Source organism: Balaenoptera borealis (genome assembly GCF_965194805.1).
Source record: "Balaenoptera borealis genome assembly, chromosome: 7".
Taxonomy (NCBI): Eukaryota; Metazoa; Chordata; class Mammalia; order Artiodactyla; family Balaenopteridae; genus Balaenoptera; species Balaenoptera borealis.
In genome coordinates this window covers 61,103,989-61,119,983 of record NC_138864.1, presented here as the reverse complement: position 1 = coordinate 61,119,983, position 15,995 = coordinate 61,103,989, and the positions used below count along the sequence as shown (strand labels likewise).

At 37.7% G+C, this 15,995-nt stretch overlaps 1 protein-coding gene and 1 long non-coding RNA gene across 3 annotated transcripts in view; one reads left to right on the top strand and one right to left on the bottom strand.

The window, feature by feature from the left end:
* The window catches only part of MEOX2 (mesenchyme homeobox 2), a 64,985-nt gene extending 63,728 nt beyond the window's left edge, over positions 1-1,257 (bottom strand). The window contains exon 1 of the mRNA XM_082398558.1: positions 498-1,257. Coding sequence (XP_082254684.1) covers positions 498-1,011 — 514 coding nt within the window. The 5' untranslated portion in view covers positions 1,012-1,257. The remainder of the gene's footprint in view (positions 1-497) is intronic.
* Positions 1,258-1,602: 345 nt separating this feature from the next.
* Positions 1,603-14,170, top strand: LOC309631814. Of its 2 annotated transcripts, none has more exons than XR_014246573.1 (2): positions 1,603-2,490; positions 9,419-14,170. It is a non-coding gene; the product is annotated as an uncharacterized lncRNA (long non-coding RNA). The 2 variants fall into 2 exon arrangements; XR_014246574.1 differs by lacking the exon at positions 1,603-2,490 and adding an exon at positions 2,520-3,103.
* Positions 14,171-15,995: the final 1,825 nt, after the last annotated feature.

Here is a 15,995-nt window from a genome sequence, read left to right as displayed (position 1 = left end):
AAACGAAAACTTTTTTCTCATATGCTCTGCCAAGTTCCATTGCAAGTTCCAACTATTGAGCAATAATTTGGAAATCCAGTTAACGATGGGAAAAATCTAGCCACTCAGAGTCGGGAACTTGCAATGGAAAAGTCAAGGAACGGCACCCGCACGCACGGCCAGCGGACGCTGCATCCCAGGGTGCATTCCTCTCCCCATCGCTCAGATGGAAGGTCATGCTTCGCAATCGATTTCACATACTTGTCACTTGTCCTTTATTCTCAACGCTCTGGTAAACTAGTTTGAATCTTGGAGAGCTTAACGCAGTTGGCTGAGTGTTGCGCTCGGAGAAACACGTGCCCCCAAAATAAAAGGACCAAAGCAGCCTCGCCGAATTTGGCGGCGAGGAGCCAGGGAGGAAAGACCTGTACCATAACGCCCGCCGCCTCGCTCTAGGCGAGAATCTTCCCAGTCATCTCTCCGCCCCCTTTCGCCGAGGGTGCCCGGCGCGCCCTTACCTGAGCTATCGCTTTTCCTCTTGCCGCCACTTCTCTTCTCCGCCTCCGCGGGTGACAGCGCCTGGCGGCCGTAGTCCCCTGGCGGGCACGCGGCCCCGGTCGGGGTGCTGGAGCCCAAGCTGGAAGAGTTGGAACACAGGACCGGCGGGCTGCTTCCCAGCTCCGGGGGCCCTCCCGAGTCCGGCTGGAGGCAGAGGCTGTGCCGAGCCGCGCTCGGCGGGGAGGACATCTGCGGGAGGTGCCAGTTGGTTTGCAGAGCCTGGTGCTGCTGCTGCTGGTGGTGGTGGTGGTGATGGTGGTGGTGGTGGTGGTGCCCCCTGTGATGCTGGCTGGCAAACATGCCCTCCTCGTTGGGGTATCCCGCGATTATGCAAGACGAGGAAGAAGTGGAGAGCTCGGGATAGGACATATGGTCAGATCTTCCATGGAGGGCGAGAGAGGATTGGGAGAACGGGTGCAAGCCTTGCGCGGTGGCGTGAGGGCTGCGCAGGCAGCCAAAGAGCGGGTGTTCCATAGCATGCAAGTCTCGGGTTCCAGGCAGAAGACTTCACGACGGTTCCAAACGCCACCACCCTCTGTTACTTTTCCCTGGAAACCGTGTGACTTTTCCCCCTCCCAAAGCAATAGCCGCCCGCGTTTCAGCAGAGCTCGGATAATCCCGGTCCTGAGCCCTAGCGGCCAGTCTCCTTTACATATAAACACTCGGACCTGGAGGAGCTTTCCTCCGAGCTACTCAGATGTTAAGAGTAGGAGAGGTTGAAGCCAAAAGAAGGTGGTCCCAGAGAACTGCTTTCAAGGGGAAACGGCTCTGAGAGGTTATAAATAGAGTGTAACGTGAGCTGGGGGCTGGCTTAGGAGCCCAGTGCTGACCACATGCGAACTCCCTCCAAAACTCCGGCTCAGTCCGCGCCATGCGCTCGCAGTTCCACTTCCTATCTCCGGCTGGACGCACGCAGCGCGCCCACGCCCGCCCGCCCCTGCCAGCAGCCGGGACTGCAAGCGGCGCGCCTGGCGCCTAAACCCGAGCCCCGGCGGTCAGCGGCTCCCCTTCCCACTCCGTCGGCCAGGCCGCGCCGCAGCGCCCGCCAGCCCCAACCCCGCACCCAGTGTCCGATCTGCTCACTGCGCTCATGAAAGGTGTCTTGTCAGTGCCCCTTGGGCACCGTCACCTGCAGGAAAGCTTGGGCTGCGCCTAACTGTGGAGCAGCACGAAAGGAGCAGTAGGATTAAGCAAAGAGACCAGAGCTAGTTTGGCGCGCGCTCAGATAAGTTTCTCAAACTTCACATCAACTCGTGCCCTGGGCGCAGTGGCACTCCTAGCTTTTTACAGCCGGTGTCTGTGGGTGGGTTGTTAATGGGCTGGGACGTCAGATCCGAGGATGCAGGGAAGTGACCCACGAGCAAAGAAAGGGCCATTTTCGGTGCTGCAAGGAACGAGACCTGGTGGGGTGGTAGAAAGCATGGGGCGGTGACAGTTGCAGATGTCCTGCCTCTGGCATCCTCACCTGCGGTGCCAGGTGGGGTCTTTTCCTCTGCTTTCCGCAAATGTTCTCCCTCCCGATTTCCTAGTCCCACTCCATTTCCTAGCCACTTGTCCACCAAGAAGAACTTTTCCTGGATCAGGAGTATTCCGAAGCGATTACGTCCCAGTCACAAGTGAAGTGTATATTGCACGCACATTTCCAGCCTTTTCCCTCAGGAGCCAGCCCATGTCCCCTTGTTTTCCTCCAGAAACCCATCTCTCTTCCGCTCCAAGATAAATCAGCTAATCGCACCCCTCCCCCCCCACCCCCGCCATGGTTCCATTTACTGAAAAAATATTACACTTCGGTATCCCTTAAAGTTCGGGTCTCCCTGGTTACAATCTTGCATCATAGAAAATGAATTAGAAAACTTGCCACCAGTAAATTAATGCGAGCGGCGGCTGGGCTTTGATACCGTCACATGCTTGAGGGACGACACCGTCTGCTGGGGGCCAAGTCGTTTACACAAGGTAAGCACGCCGCCCGCTCATAATGAGCTGCATGAACAGTCGCGTCCTTCCTGGGACGTGTCGCATCAGGAGAATATCGGCGCTCACCTATCCCGCCCGGGACCCCAAATGTGCCACCAGCAGCGTCGCCCTGTTATTTTCATTGTCTCAGGTGTCCAGAGGACGGGGACCAGGTCTTTGAAGTTGTTAATGGGATTAATGGGTACAGCAAACTGGGTCAGACATCTGGTTTGAATTAGGAAAAAGTATTGATTAATCTTTGAGAAATGTCACCAAGGCAGAACCTTTTCCCTAGCCCCGTCCCTCAGGCTTCAGCCTGACCAGCTCCCTTTTCTTTTAAGTTGTCCTGTAGAATAGTGGCTTTGCAATAAACCTTTACATCCGTGTGAAAGTTCGAATTGTTTTCCAGTGCTCAGAGGTGGGATAGGGTGGGGGTGATCAGGAATGCTGAGATTTGTAAGCGCTGCTTTCTTTAACGGAAATTGAGCCCTATTTTGAGGGAAATTAGTTTTGCAGACTTCGTTAAAAAAAAAAAAAAGCTAAAACTTTTGTTCACCAGCTGCTCAACTTTTCAGTCTGGGTCTGAGCTGGAACCTGCTGCAAGCGTTTGACGGTAAGGCTTTCTTTGCCGATATGTTTTGGGAATCCAATATTGTTTTAGATTTCGAAAGGGGGTGTTCTTCACGCTGCACGCTTGTAAGGGTTTTAAGCGCTCGCAGGATGGCGTCCAGGGCTTAGATCTTAAGAATGTTTCTTCCTGCCACTCCCCACGCCCTTGGCTCTTTAAGGATAAAAAAGGAGGGGATATATTCTTCTAATATCGTCGGAATATTTTTTGAATTTTCATTGTGTTTATGGTTTCAATATGTGCTCTGATATTAAAAGTTAAAGTACAAAGAGGAGCACTAAACTTCCCAAACTCGGGTAGCTCCTCTATGGATCCTGGGTGAAAGCATTAAAGGCTTTATCCAAAGAAAAATTTAGGCAACCACCTCCATAAAGTCACCAGAAATATTTATATAATACTGTCTACTAAAAATATTGTGGAAAATGTCAGACAAGACTAATTAAAGATACACTTGATTTGCACACATCCATAAAGGTCCTTTTGGTTTGCATTACAGTGGTTTAGAGGGAGAGACACAATTGAGAAATGAATGGATTTGAATTTAACCAGTGTGTTGCAGGTAACCAGCAACTAGCAAACACATAGAAGTTTTCCTCTCCAGGAGCTGCCACTTCTCCTTGAACCTGCCTTGTGACTGTGCTGGCTTTTTTTTCTCACTGTGTCAGATGTTAACAACGTGTCCAGAAATTTCTCTACAACCTGTCTCAGTCAGTCAGCTGAGTGTGGGGCTAAAAGTCTGGTAAAGAAAAATTAGAAAAGATTAGAAAAGAAAGGAGTCTCTTTGAAAGGCACACAGTTAAAAGAAAGCTAACAGAAAAGGTCTTTTTAAATGTAGACCCAAAACATATATCAGTAAACTTGATGTCTAATAGAAAGTATAATATAAGGAAAATGTTACTTGCAAGAGAAAAAGTGTGATTCAAAGGAAAAAAATGTAAGAAAAGGAGGTCTTGATGCATTCCAGAATTAAATATGACTGGCTTATTTGCTCTGAATTTCTAAATATATATTAATTATTCCATAAAGTTTTTTTTTCAAAAGTTTCATTTCTTAGAATATTTGGAAAAACATAAAATATTAACTTTTATTTACTAGGCCATAGAGAATTTTTTTTAAATGCAATAATAACAGGAAAAATCCCTAGCATTTTCTATAATAGCTACATCAATGTCTACATCTATAAAACCCGATGTTGAAAGATGCCTTTGTACCTCAAATGGCTAATTTCATGGAGAATGGTAAAAATTACCAAATTTATTAGAGAATTTCTATAGCATTCATTTTAAACTATATATAGCACAGTATTTATCCTATATTTACAATATACTTGAATTTCTCTGAAAAATGTTTCATTAATAATATTTTATGCAACATTTTGGTATCAAGCAGCACATTATAACAAGAGGCTGAATATATGAAAAATGTAAGCTGCTCATCTTTTGTAGAAAACATGATCAAAATTATTTTAAACATGTGCTAAGCTCTTTAAACTTGATAAATGTGTATATCTATGATTCCTTCTGCTTAATGAAATGATATTCAATAGTAAAGGCAGAGGTATTTTTTAATTAAGAATATTTTCAGGGGAAAAGGACATAAATTAAGCAATCTGAAAAATTTATGTTTAAATTCTAAGACTCATGACGATTCTTTTAAGAGTTGCCATTCTTCTGTAAGTTTGTGACGTGAGATATGATGGGAATAAAAATATTTTAAATTAAAAATGATCTTTAGCTACAGATATTATACAACTTTATTTTGAATTTTACCTGCTAGATAAAATTGCCTTGGTAACATATAGTCATGATATATGAATTTAAGTATGGAAGATTATGTTGAAACCAGAATTTGTCTCTGAAAGTTTTGTTGAGAGTATAAATATTATTTCTGCTACATTTCTCCAAGAAATAAAGAGTCGGTTCTTTTGAAATAAGGAATTTTGAAAATATATTAAAAGATGCTAAATACTCAATGGTAATTTATGTGATTTATGATGCACTCCATTTTACAAAACTTAAGAATTGCCTTTCTCCAGGAATTATGAACTATAAAATTTAAGGAAAAATTTGGCTATGGCATGTTATTTAGTGATTCTATATATTTTACTGATTTTTAAAATAAATTACTATTTTTACATAATAATCGGTGCTTTCACAATAAAATCTGTTATCCTTCTACATATACTAGAAGATATGAATACCTATTCATTACTCTGAAAAGTATAAAATAATATTCAGCATATTTTGTTTTTCTAATTTCTATCTCTTCCTACATTTAGATTTATGACTTCTTTTAGAAATTGGTGGTTTTCTTCAAGTACCATATAGTAAATAATGTGCTGAAAACTAGCATGAAATATAGATTATGACTGATAATATTAAATTTATGATTTAATTAAAAATTCAAAATATATGAAATCTTCCCTAATTCCAGTTGCTTTCCGCATACATTTCATGAAGTTCTAATTATATATATTTTTTGTGGGGGTGTTCAAATTAGGAAGACAATGACTACCTCTCAAATTTCAGAAACTTCTAACTGAACTTCCTTTTGTCCACTTGTCTTAAATCCAGAATTATTCAACAAAGTTACTCTAAAACGATGCATATGAGGAATAATTACATTCAATTCCTACATTTTCATTTGCACTCAACTTGTATGTTATTTTTATTGATAAAGTACGCATCTTAAATTTTTATAGTTGAAAATTGCCTCCTTTACATATCTAACTGTAAGATGTAGAGGCACACTAATGCAAGACAGTTCCATAATGAAATGCTATATATTACATTATATATTCTATACCATCAAACACATAAGCATTAAATTTCTATCCATATTTTATGGGAAATAAACCATTTCTCCCATGTCATAAAAAGCAATGTTATACTTTTAAGCGGATTGAATTTAGAACAAGTTCATAAATTTTGGGGAAGAAAAATTCAATCAAAACTAAAGAGGGGTATATTAGGTAAAACCTTAGTCTTCTGTTTTAAGTTTTCCAACTTGAAGAGTTTAACATGACTAATGTAATTTTGACACTATGGTAGGTTTTTCTTATGTGTTTTTATTTTTCATGCTTCATCAATTTGTAGCATGTTTTATTCTTAAAGTATCTCTTTCATTGTGAGCCTGGGTTTATGATTTGTATCGCTAAAAACCTCTGTGTTTTAGTTGTGTTGGTATAGCTTCCCCAAAATATTTAACTGCACACTCCAATTTATATAATTCAGACTCGGCAAAGAAAGACCAGCTGCCTTTGATATCAACATTTTTGTTTATAGGAATAAAGGGAAAATTTTTTGCTTACCAAATAAAATGGAAAGTGAAGGCCAAATACAAGATGTCTTATAACAAAATATTTTTAAGAGTTTAATATTAGTACTTTGATTCAGCTCAGATTTGTAAAAGATTTTGAGAAACGATCTGGAGTAATTTTATACAAGGTAATAGACATGTGAAAATGGATCAAAACAAGAATGAAAATGACTAAATGACAAATATCTGCTTATGCTTCAGTTGACCTAAGAAATGAGAAGGATGATCGAAGGACAGATTAGGTCAAGGGAAAACCAGAAGAAAGTATTTAACAGGGGGAAAGGCAGAGAAATAAGATAAGCTTAAATATGCAGAAAATAATTCTATATTTGTAATTCATAAGCCATGTACACTTATAATAATGGTAAAAGGATCCCAGGAACATGTTTTAGTTTAACTGGAATTTTAAAAATAAGTAATCAGAAAGGTTTATGTTTAAACATATATATGGCATTTATATTTTTGACAAAAGTAATAAAAACAAAATACAGTTTGAGAAACAGTTTCAAGTAATCACATGTGCATAATATGAAATGTAGGTACAGATGTGGTCAATGCCTAGAAATGTGCAAGCTACTGAATGTTTGAGGTTCTGAATAATTGTTGCCTTCTCGGCTTACAAATCTGTAACCTGATACTCAATGTAGTCAACTGTTTTTCTAAATTTTATTTATTTTTAAAGGATGATTTTTGCTAAGTTGGGGTACTAGTATTTGGGACGGGAATAGCTGGTTTTCAACAGCTTTCAGTGACTGAGGGGGATAAAGAAAAGTATTGGGCTAACTGCATCCTGGAGCACTTCAAAGTACAAGGGAATCCCGGTAGAATAAATCACTAACCAGAACTCAGAAGGAATATCAACTGTGAGCCCAAGGGCTCAGGATAAGGCAATTCCTCCTACCATCAGCTAACAGTTTTTGTTTTTACTCACAAGGAGACCTGTGATCAAAGTAAAGCTTTCTCCATACTACATGAGTGTATGAGTACCAGTTGAAACCTCTTCAACACAGAGTGGCTATAAAAGATACCCCCTGCTTGGCAAATTCATTCTGCATGAAACTTGCCTTTTACCTCAGAATTGCAGTTATCACTTTTGTCAAATTTCATATTTCTAAAGACTAATTCTTGAGGGCATAAGTAACTAATGGACAGGAAAACAGTCATGATTGAAAAAGTCCAAACAATCTTGGAATACTTTACGATAAAATACAGTAAACCTTACTACTGATCTTGAAAGCAGGCTGCATGAGTAGTGGGAAACCTGACAGTTCTTTTCTTTAATCTAGAGCACCTGTAGCAATCTGCAGCAGCATTTCTGCACATACCTTATTTAAGATGACTACATGTGCTGGTTTCAGTAGGTGTCTGTGAAGACATACTCAAAGTCAATTTAAATAAATTTTACCCATTATTGAATACAGTAACACCTCCACTTACTGCAAATGGCTTTAAGAATATTTATAGCAAATACAGAGAAATAAAAATGGCTCAATTATGACTTTCTGGGATAACTGTTACTTTTTTTTTTCATAACAAGTTACCATCTGTGGGCCAGTAGTCCCTGTCAATTGCTTATGAGATGCTTGGATTCCTCCAAGTTTTGTTCTTAGTCACCTCTTGTATCCTGCATTATGCAGTTAATGATGTGACTTGATCAGAGTAAAAAGCTGAGTTGCTTTGGATTATTAAGATCAGATTTTTCCAAAGTACATGGCCTACCACCATCTGATAGACCCTGCCAAGGCAGATGGCTCAGGCCCAGGTGGCATCACTTGGAATTGTTCTTCCGGGTCCAAAGATAAGCACATAACTATGAAACCCCACAAAAATCTTCACTGTTGCATATGTGGTGACAAAGCTAAATGGGTATCTTTTAAAAAGATATAAAGAAGCACATAGAAGCTTCTACGTGCTGTAAATCTGAGGTTGTTGAATTAGCTGTTGGTGTTCCTCTTTCTGTAATAATACTAAAGACTTGCCAATCCATGTGTAGTTCTGTTATGCAGATGTTATTTTTCTTAAATAGTTAGCAGGTGTTAAATCATTATCATGTAGCATTTGTGAACAAATATAACCTAGTCATGGCTAAAACAAACCCAAAAAATGGGTTAGGTTCCTTGCACTGTAGTAGCAATTCCAGTGATCCAAAATTGCTAAATCTCAACTTCAGCTTAACAAGTCGCATGTCATTTTCTCTCTCTGAACTGCATCATTGCCAATCCAGTTTCTCCAGTCAGAAGTAGGAACTCACCCTCGACAAGCCCCTCCATTCTCACCATCCTGTATGCAATCAGTCATTAGGTAGAGTAGTTCTGACTATACCACTTTAATGTTCATTAACTTCATCCTTCTCTCCATCACCAATGCCATTACCTTATTGGGGGGCCTCATTGTTCTTAGCTGGATGACACGGGACTCTCCATTGCAATCTGCTTGCCTAGAGCATCACCGCATCTCCAGAAGCAGGAGGGAGAATGGTTTTGAATCTTAGCTCTATCATTTTCTGACTCTGTGAGTGCATTCATTTGTTAACTCAAAAGAATATTACAATGAATAAATTCAACAATGTTGTGAGTGTGCCTAATACAATGCCTAACATAAACTTAATAAACGTGGAATACATTTAAGTTAAATCTAGAGCTGTGCTGCTAAATACAGCCTCATGTGGTTATTGAGCATTTGAAATGTGACCAGTCTAAATTAAGATACGCTTTAAGATTAAAATGCACATCAGATTTCAAAGACTTCAAGTGAAATTAATAACCTTTTATACTGATTACATGTTAAAATGATATTTGATGGATATACTGGCCTAGATAAAGTACATTATTAAAAATCAATTTTCTTTCTTTTTCCTTTTTTAATAGCTACTAGAATATTTAAAATTACAAATGTGGCTTATATAATATTTCTCTTGGACAGTGCTAATCTAGAGGATGTAATCTAACTTTTTCTCTGTTTTATTCTCTCCCTCACAAATAGGTACCAAATTACATATAGATCTGTCAGAATGATGTAAGACCTGAAATCTCTCTGTAAGTTGATCCTCTTGACCCCATGATTAGGAGCTTCACAATGTGGTACCACACCTGGAAATCTCCAGAACAAGACCTCAAGGAAACACAGGAAATTCCTGGAGTGGCAAAACATCCTATTTGAAGACATTCAATTATTTCTCTGTGCATCAGGAGCATCACTGTTAATTAACTATTGATATGCTTGAAAGAGTTTGTTTAGCAATAGCCCTTGCAGAAAAAAAAAGAGCCGTGTATTATTCATGATGAACTAGGCAATGCTGCCACAATGAGTTAACTTCTACGTCTTATTCCCTTGGCAAAAGTTTAGTTCTTATTCCTGCAAATTTTGATGCAAGATGGTTGGCTCTCCAGGCAGATACTGACCTTGTGAAAGAGTCATCTCAACATGTTCCTCCATAACAAAACTCCACAGCAGGGGAAGATGGAAGTGGAGGGTCACACACCTGGTCTTATATACTTTGATGCAAAGGTGATACATGTCATTTTTACTTACAGCTTGTGGGCCAGAACAAAGCCTAATATACCTGCAAGGGGTCTGGAAAATATTCTGAAGCACATGGCTGTTTGGCGAGCAGTAAATGTTTCTGCCACACCAGGCTTTGGCAGACTTCAAATTTGTTCCTAATAGGCCTAATTTACACTACTAACTGTATATCCCTTGAGTCTTCCTGGAATATTTTGTTAATGTTTTTCTAGCACAGTGTCTGGCACAAAGTATTCAATAAACATAATCAGCAGAATACTTAGATCCATAAGTTTCACTTTATCTTTGGACTTCAGAACCCATGTAGCTGCTATATCATATCAGGAAAGTGTAACTGCAACTCTAACTGCAATGGAAATTAACAGATAAAATGCTCAGCCCAGCTTCAATTTTGTTTTGTTTTGTTTTTGATTTTTGTAGTTTTTGCTTTGTTTCTTTGCTCCAGAGCAGAAGTTCATACCTAATTGTCACTGGACTTAGAACAATAGTTGTGTCCACACACAATGAGAGTGGTTCAAATTATTTGGGGAATTTGTCTTCAAGTATCTGAAGCCGTGTTGGGACACCAGTCTCTATGTGTAAATTAGGTTCATTCCTTTTCAGATGTTGTATTTTATTTTCAATCAATACTGTCCATTCTGTAATGGTTCACTGCATAGACCTGAAGATGACATTTTGGGCTGTGTCTTGTATTTGTCACTTACTAGCACTTTGTGGCCAGGTTAATTAACTTTTTGTGTCTAGGTTTTCTCATTTCTAAATAAAAATGTTTATTTCTATAATTTCATGTTGATAAACTAGCAAGTCGATCTAAGTCTAGTAAGTGTATGTGTATATCAGTGATAGATATTGTTATCATCTGTCCTAAAGATCTTATTCTATCTAAAAAGAAGTCCCTGTAAAAAATTTTTCAAAGTATTTACTTATATATATTTATTCATTCCACTATTTCCCCAATTAACACTCTAATATCTTAAAACATCTTGTCCTAAGACAAGATTCCATAAATGTTTGTTGAATGAGTAAATGATATACTAATGATAAATGTAACTCTATTCTCAGCATTTTGTACATAATGATCATACATTTAGGTTGCACACATTTCACTTGACTTTTTTACTTGCTTCAAAATATGATTTTAAAAAAACCTCTCAGCATATAAAACCTAGCAATTGGGGTGAGTGACAAAAACTCTTCAGTATGGCCAAAAGGACTATTAAGTTCTAAGGGAGAAGCTATCTAACATTGCTTAACTATAGTACTTTGGAATAAATTTATAGTAGCATTTGACACATTTTATTTTAGGTTTTACTGGATCTAGGCTTTGGTTTAAAGGTGACGAACATTTTTTAATAGTAGATGTTTAGTGGGATAACAAATGGACTAATTCTACCTTCCATTCTGTTGAAATATGCAACCCCTTCAATTCCAAACAATTAGACATTTTAATGGTGAAACAAAATACCCCCAAACAAGTAACATTGTAGAACTTAAGATTTAACATCTATGTATATAACTTATGCTTCATTTATATATTGTGTATATGAATTATGCTAAAAGTAAGCTAATTGTTACATAGGTAATGTTCAGAACTCACTATATCATCTATGCCTGAATAATCTGAGATAGCTATATTAGATAAACATGAACCTACATTTTATTATGCCGATTAAAATTTCTATTATTTTAGAATTGAAACTCTTCCTAGTTCCAGAAAGTTCTTCTGGTGATTTACAGAACTTGATATAACAAAATAATTTAACACAAAGAAAGGAAAACCTCCTAGACCAGTCATTTCAGAACCCTAGTTATCAGAAGGACCCTCTTTTTTCTTTTACAAAAGAAATTCATTATAGAACCAAGTATGTGAAGTTAACAGAGAGAAGCAGAGCAGTTACGATGGACTCAGGTAAAGGGAATCTGGTAGCACATGCCTAGTGTTTTGCCTTCTCCTCACCTACCACAGGTTTGTGGGTAGTACCTACAAAGAAACAAAGGAGCTAGGGACACAACCTGAAAACCACTAATCTCACTAATATATACAATCCACCCAGTAAAATGGCCCCTGAAATGTCATACCTGTGCTTTCCTGGTCCACTGATTTATTTGATAGGCACACTCCTGGGGTAAATATTTGAACCACGTTATTTTCTTTTATTTCTGTCTTCAAGTGTCTAGTCATCAGTTCCTTCAGATTTTCTATTTTAAAAAAATATATAAAGTTAGATTGTCAAACTTTATGACTGTAGAAATACTTTTAGTGGAGAAAATTTTAATGTAATAACCCTATATTTATCAGAGTCAAAATTAGAGAAAAAAAATCTATATGAGGAACATCTCCATATGATCTGAACAGCGCAGTGTTACTTAACAGAATCCAAAAAGGATCTAATCAGTACAGAATTCAGTACCAATAAAACAGATTGCCAGACAGAAAAGGGGGCAAATGACACAAACTTCTAAATTATCAAAGAAAAAATACATATGATCAAGAAATATAAAAATATCGCAAGCTACTTGTAATGAAAATGCAAGTTAAAGATGATAGCATTTTCCTTCTACCAAATTGACAAAGTTTAAAAAACAAGTTATCATGACAAGGATTTAGGAAAATAATAAATCTCATACACTACTGGTAAGAGTGTAGTTAAAACAGATTACCAAGACAAAATCAGCAGTAAATGTTAACTTTTGATTCAATAATTTCAGGTGAATTAATATATTCAAAGGAAATAATCAGATATATCAAAAAGTTTGTATATAATCAATTGTCTGAAGTGATATTCATTGTATTGAAAATGTACATCTAAAAATAAAATTGATTAAATGCTTTATGATAAATCATTATGATATAGTACAACTATTAAAAATCATGTTCTAAATAAGAATATAGAATTATGATATAATTCTAAGGAAAAAAGCAGGCTACAAACATTATGTAAAAGATGATCCAAAAACAACCACACCATACATCTTTGGTTTGTATATATATTTGTTATGTATATTATATATACACAAATATATGATATCAATAGATATACCCAAAATGATAGCAGTTTAATGAATGTTATCTCTGGTTGGTGAGATTAGTAGATATTTGTATTATTTCTTCAGATGTTTCAAAGTTGTTTTCTAATTTTATAATGAAGCTATGTCACTTTTATAATCAAGAAAACATTATTATTTCTATACAATTAAAAGATGCCCTGCGAAGTAGAAAAAGTCTTTGTGGTTTGAATAAACTTTTTACATGTTAAATAGTTCCATCATGTATAGAAATCATCATCATATAATTATTGACTGACTAGCAGCTTGTGTCAAATACAGTGATTATCTTTGCTATACCTTTCCCTTGGAAACTATTGTTCCTCTTTCTAAATAACATCCATCAGTCTGAAACTGTATTATTATGCTATCTCCAATTTAGAACTACTAATCTGAATTGACTCAGATGTGAAAAGATTCAGTTGTCTGCCTGTACAGTATGGTGCAGCATATGGAGTGCACTACGCCTAAGACTGAGAGTTCACGCTGGCTTCATGGCAGTGTCTGGAGCATAAACTAAGGTGTTGTCTTGGACAAATACAGTCCTTAACGGTTTGAGTTACAGTAAATTTGAAACCAATTCTCCCATGTGTGAAAGTAGAGATTGAGCAAGGGATTTTTTTTGGGCAATGGCAAGGTTTAATATTTAGTGGGGGTCAGAACAGTAGAAGGTGTTCTCATATTAATGTATGACAAGGAAAATTTCAGAGTATCACATGACGCCTTCCATTGTTTGAGAAGCATGAGTTGCTACAGTGTTAAAGCAGAAGTTCACAGAGTTCCAGCATCTTGAGATTTTCACACACACTGCAGAGCTCAAACTATTACCCTTTTCTCCCAGTCGATATCATTTTGGGAAATACGTTATTTAACTAACAATGCAAAAATAGCACATTCAAATTTCTAACACATAACCAAAGAAGTTTTCTTTCCTTACTTGATAGTGAATGTATTGCACAAGAAAACACAGTTTAATATCCATGTGCAGTAAAGAAACATCCTCTCTCTCCTTTTCCCTCTCCTCTCTCTCCCTACCTCCTCCATCTCTAGTATATGACTTAGATAATGTTATTGATATCTTTAATATTAAAATACCCTTGGCATCATCAGAGTTTAAATCAGGCTGGAAATGCATTGAAATGTAAAATTAACAACGAATCTTTTTTTTTTAAATAAATTTATTTATTTATTTTTGGCTGATTTGGGTCTTTGTTGCTGTGCACAGCCTTTCTCTAGTCGCAGCGAGCAGGGGCTACTCTTCGTTGTGGTGCTCAGGCTTCTCATTGAGATGGCTTTTCTTGTTGCGGAGCACGGGCTCCAGGAGCGTGGGCTTCAGTAGTTGTGGCATGCAGGCTCAGTAGTTGTGGTGCACAGGCTTAGTTGCTCTGCAGCATATGGGATCTTCCTGGACCAGGCCTCGAACCCATGTCCCCTGCATTGGCAGGCGAATTCTTAACCACTGCGCCACCAGGGAAGTGCACCAACAAATCTTAGGGCTGGAAAAGAATTTAGAGCTCATCTAGTTCAATCCTCTTTATTTAAAGAAGAATACAAAGGCTATTGATGACTTGTGAATGACCCATAAGGTCCTAAGTTAAATTCGTTGTAATGTGTTTACAGGCTGTGACAAAATTTAAATCTCAGATAGCTGACCAACAAACCTAATACTGCATTTCAAAACAGCACTGATGTTTGCTATTATTTGCTTATTATCTTCTTTAAGCTCTCACTAAGGATCTGAAGAGGTCTTTCTCATATTTAGTTATATTTTGTTTAACTGGGGAGGAAGAAACATGAATATACCTGATATTAACAAACATAGGAATTCCCAAATTCTAGATGAATGTCCCTTACAAATGATAGCATACTTTTATATTTTCCAAAATTTTTTATTGAAGTATAACATATATGAAGAAAGTGGGCATGGCTCTATTTTAATGAGAAAATTGTTCTAAGAATTTCCTTAAGATAATAAACCCAATACAGTTCTTTAGCCTTAAAGGTACCGATGCAAAAACAAGAAATTTACCAATTGAAATGTTCATTATTCATCATGACTTTCTCTCCATACTTCATGAGAGCTGCATCCAGCCAGGCCACAAATGACAGTCAAAGTAGCATTGACTTCTCATCTGGTACTTGCTTTTGCTGGGGACTTTAACGTAACTATGCCCCCAAAGAACTGTGACATCGCTTAACATTGCCATAGTAGCCAAGCTCATTTACAAGGGCACATGTATACAACAACATGAGCTATATGATGCGTGTATAAAAGGAATTTTATCTGGGAATAATGAAAGTGTATTACTGAAGCACTTGTAACATATCACTTAATTACCATTGGTACAAGCATACCTAATTGACTTCTTCCCTATTGCTATTACTGCATACATATTTTATTTCTAAAATGCTAATATTTAACAAGCATGCTTTTCAGTTGGAGAAAAATTCAAAGCAAAATTTGTTTTTTTTTTAAATTGGGGTATAGTTGCTTTACAATGTTGTGTTAGTTTCTGCTGTACAGCAAAGTGAATCAGCTATACGTGTACATATATCCCCTCTTTTTTGGATTTCCTTCCCATTTAGGTCACCACAGAGCACTGAGTAGAATTCCCTGTGCTATACAGCAGGTTCTCATTAGTTATCTCTTTTATACATATTAGTGTGTATATATCAATCCCAATCTCCCAATTCATCCCACCCCTCCTTTCCCACCCTTGGTGTCCATATGTTTGTTCTCTACGTCTGTGTGTCTATTTCTGCCTTGCAAACAGGTTCATCTGTACCATTTTTCTAGATTCCACATATATGTGTTAATATACAATATCTGTTTTTCTTTTTCTGACTTAACTTCACTCTGTATGACAGTCTCTAGGTCCACCCACGTCTCTACAAGTGACCCAATTTGTTGCTTTTTATGGCTGAGTAATATTCCATTGTATATATGTACCACATCTCCTTCATCCATTCATCTGTTGATGGGCGTTTATGT